General features: G+C 32.5%; 1 protein-coding gene across 1 annotated transcript in view; it reads left to right on the forward strand.

Annotated features, from left to right (window-relative positions):
• Positions 1–1,768, forward strand: part of LOC101346809 (centrosomal protein of 290 kDa) — a gene marked incomplete at its 5' end in the record, with an annotated part of 23,867 nt that overhangs the window by 1,754 nt on the left and 20,345 nt on the right. Inside the window, 2 exons of the mRNA XM_023725801.1 lie at positions 769–933; positions 1,470–1,592. Of these exons, the coding sequence (XP_023581569.1) occupies positions 769–933; positions 1,470–1,592 (288 nt within the window). The remainder of the gene's footprint in view (positions 1–768; positions 934–1,469; positions 1,593–1,768) is intronic.

A 1,768-nucleotide genomic window follows, 5' to 3' on the forward strand; every position in this document is an offset into this window, starting at 1 on the left:
TGAGACCAAATTTAGGACTTGGACAGGGCCATGCTCTCTCCCTCTGAGCTAGGGGAAAATCCTTCCTTGTCTCTTCCATCTTCTGGTAGCCCCAGGTGTTTCATGGCATTCCTTGACTTGGAGATGCATCTCTGCATGGCTGTCTTTCTTCCTGTGTGTCTCTCTGTGTCTGTTTTCTTATTTGTAAGAACAGCGTTCAGATTGAATTAGGACCCACCCTACCTTGGTATGACCTCATGTTAACTGATAACTTCTTCAAAGACTCCAGGTTTATGGGTAGTAGGGGTTAGATTTCAACATATCTTTTTTTGGGGGATGGGGCACAATTTAATCCATAGCACTCTGTTATGCTGGAATTGGAATTTGATAGCTGATGAGCTTTTAAAAACACAATTTCTCTTTAGTGGTTTTGTTCCATATAAAGAAAGCTCTAATATACTGGAAGGTATATTAACTAAATAGAATATGTAGGCTCTTCGGTTTATTCATTTGAATCAGACACCAAGGCTACACTTTTATTCTCCACTATTTCTTATTAGCTGCATGGGTTTAGAAATATTCTCTGAGTTTTGATTTTTTTATATGTAAAGTGAGGATTATAATTCCTGTGTCATAAGATTGTTCTAAGGATGGATTGAAATAATACAAGCTTTGCCTTGAAATGTTAGAAGTTAATGAGTATAGTAATGAACTTATTCTATTGTGGATACATTATACTCTCTAAAATATCTGATTAAATAAAAAACATTAACATATTCTTTTATATAGTCTGGTAGAAGTGGAAAGACAATCCCAGAACTAGAAAAAACCATTGGTTTAATGAAAAAGGTAGTTGAAAAAGTCCAAAGAGAAAATGAACAGTTGAAAAAAGCATCAGGAATACTGACCAGTGAGAAAATGGCTAATATTGAGCTGGAAAATGAAAAGTTGAAGGTAACTTTTTTAATGTGATCATTTTTATGGGAATGTTTTACTATTATAGGTTTTATTAATTTTTTAGAAAAAAAATATACAATATAAAATGGCTTTGGTGGATACAGTAGACATTTTGTACATACAGAAAAATCTTGTTGGAGACAAGAGTAGTTACAGAATAGCTTTATTTGGTTGTCCTTATTTTGTCATAACTCTGACAGCATAAAATAATTATCTGTGGCTCTTTAAAAAAAAATGCAAATGCCCAGGCTTCAGCCTCTATGATTGATTAGATTGTTTTAGGGTAGATCCCAGCATAGGTGCTGTGAGTTATTTTATTTATTTATTTATTTTAAGTTATCAGGTCATTCTAATATGTGCCCAAGGTTGAAAACCTTTGATATAGATGCTCAGTATTTAAGAGAAGACTTTATTTAATTCAAATCATATTAAATATGGTCTCTAAAACAACTTTGAACTAAGATTTATGAGTTTACAAGATCATCTTTCATTTTTTTCCACATTTTGATAAAGTATCTTTTTTTATTACTTAGGCTGAATTGGAGAAACTTAAAGTTCATCTTGGGCATCAGTTGAGTATGTACTATGAGTCCAAAACCAAAGGCACAGAGAAGATTGTTGCTGAAAATGAAAGACTTCGTAAAGAACTTAAAAAAGTATGACTTTTATGACCTATTATATTTTATATTAACTAAGTAACACATCTTGGAAAAAACTGAAAATAGATCCTTGATGAGAGTGTCTACTGGAAGTAGAGATTAAGAGATTTAGTAGTTGTATTTTTATGTCTGCCACCATCACATCCTTTCACCATGAGTGACATTGATTAAAA

The sequence above is a fragment of the Trichechus manatus genome, unplaced genomic scaffold (genome assembly GCF_000243295.1).
Source record: "Trichechus manatus latirostris isolate Lorelei unplaced genomic scaffold, TriManLat1.0 scaffold00412, whole genome shotgun sequence".
In the NCBI taxonomy this organism is placed as follows: domain Eukaryota; kingdom Metazoa; phylum Chordata; class Mammalia; order Sirenia; family Trichechidae; genus Trichechus; species Trichechus manatus.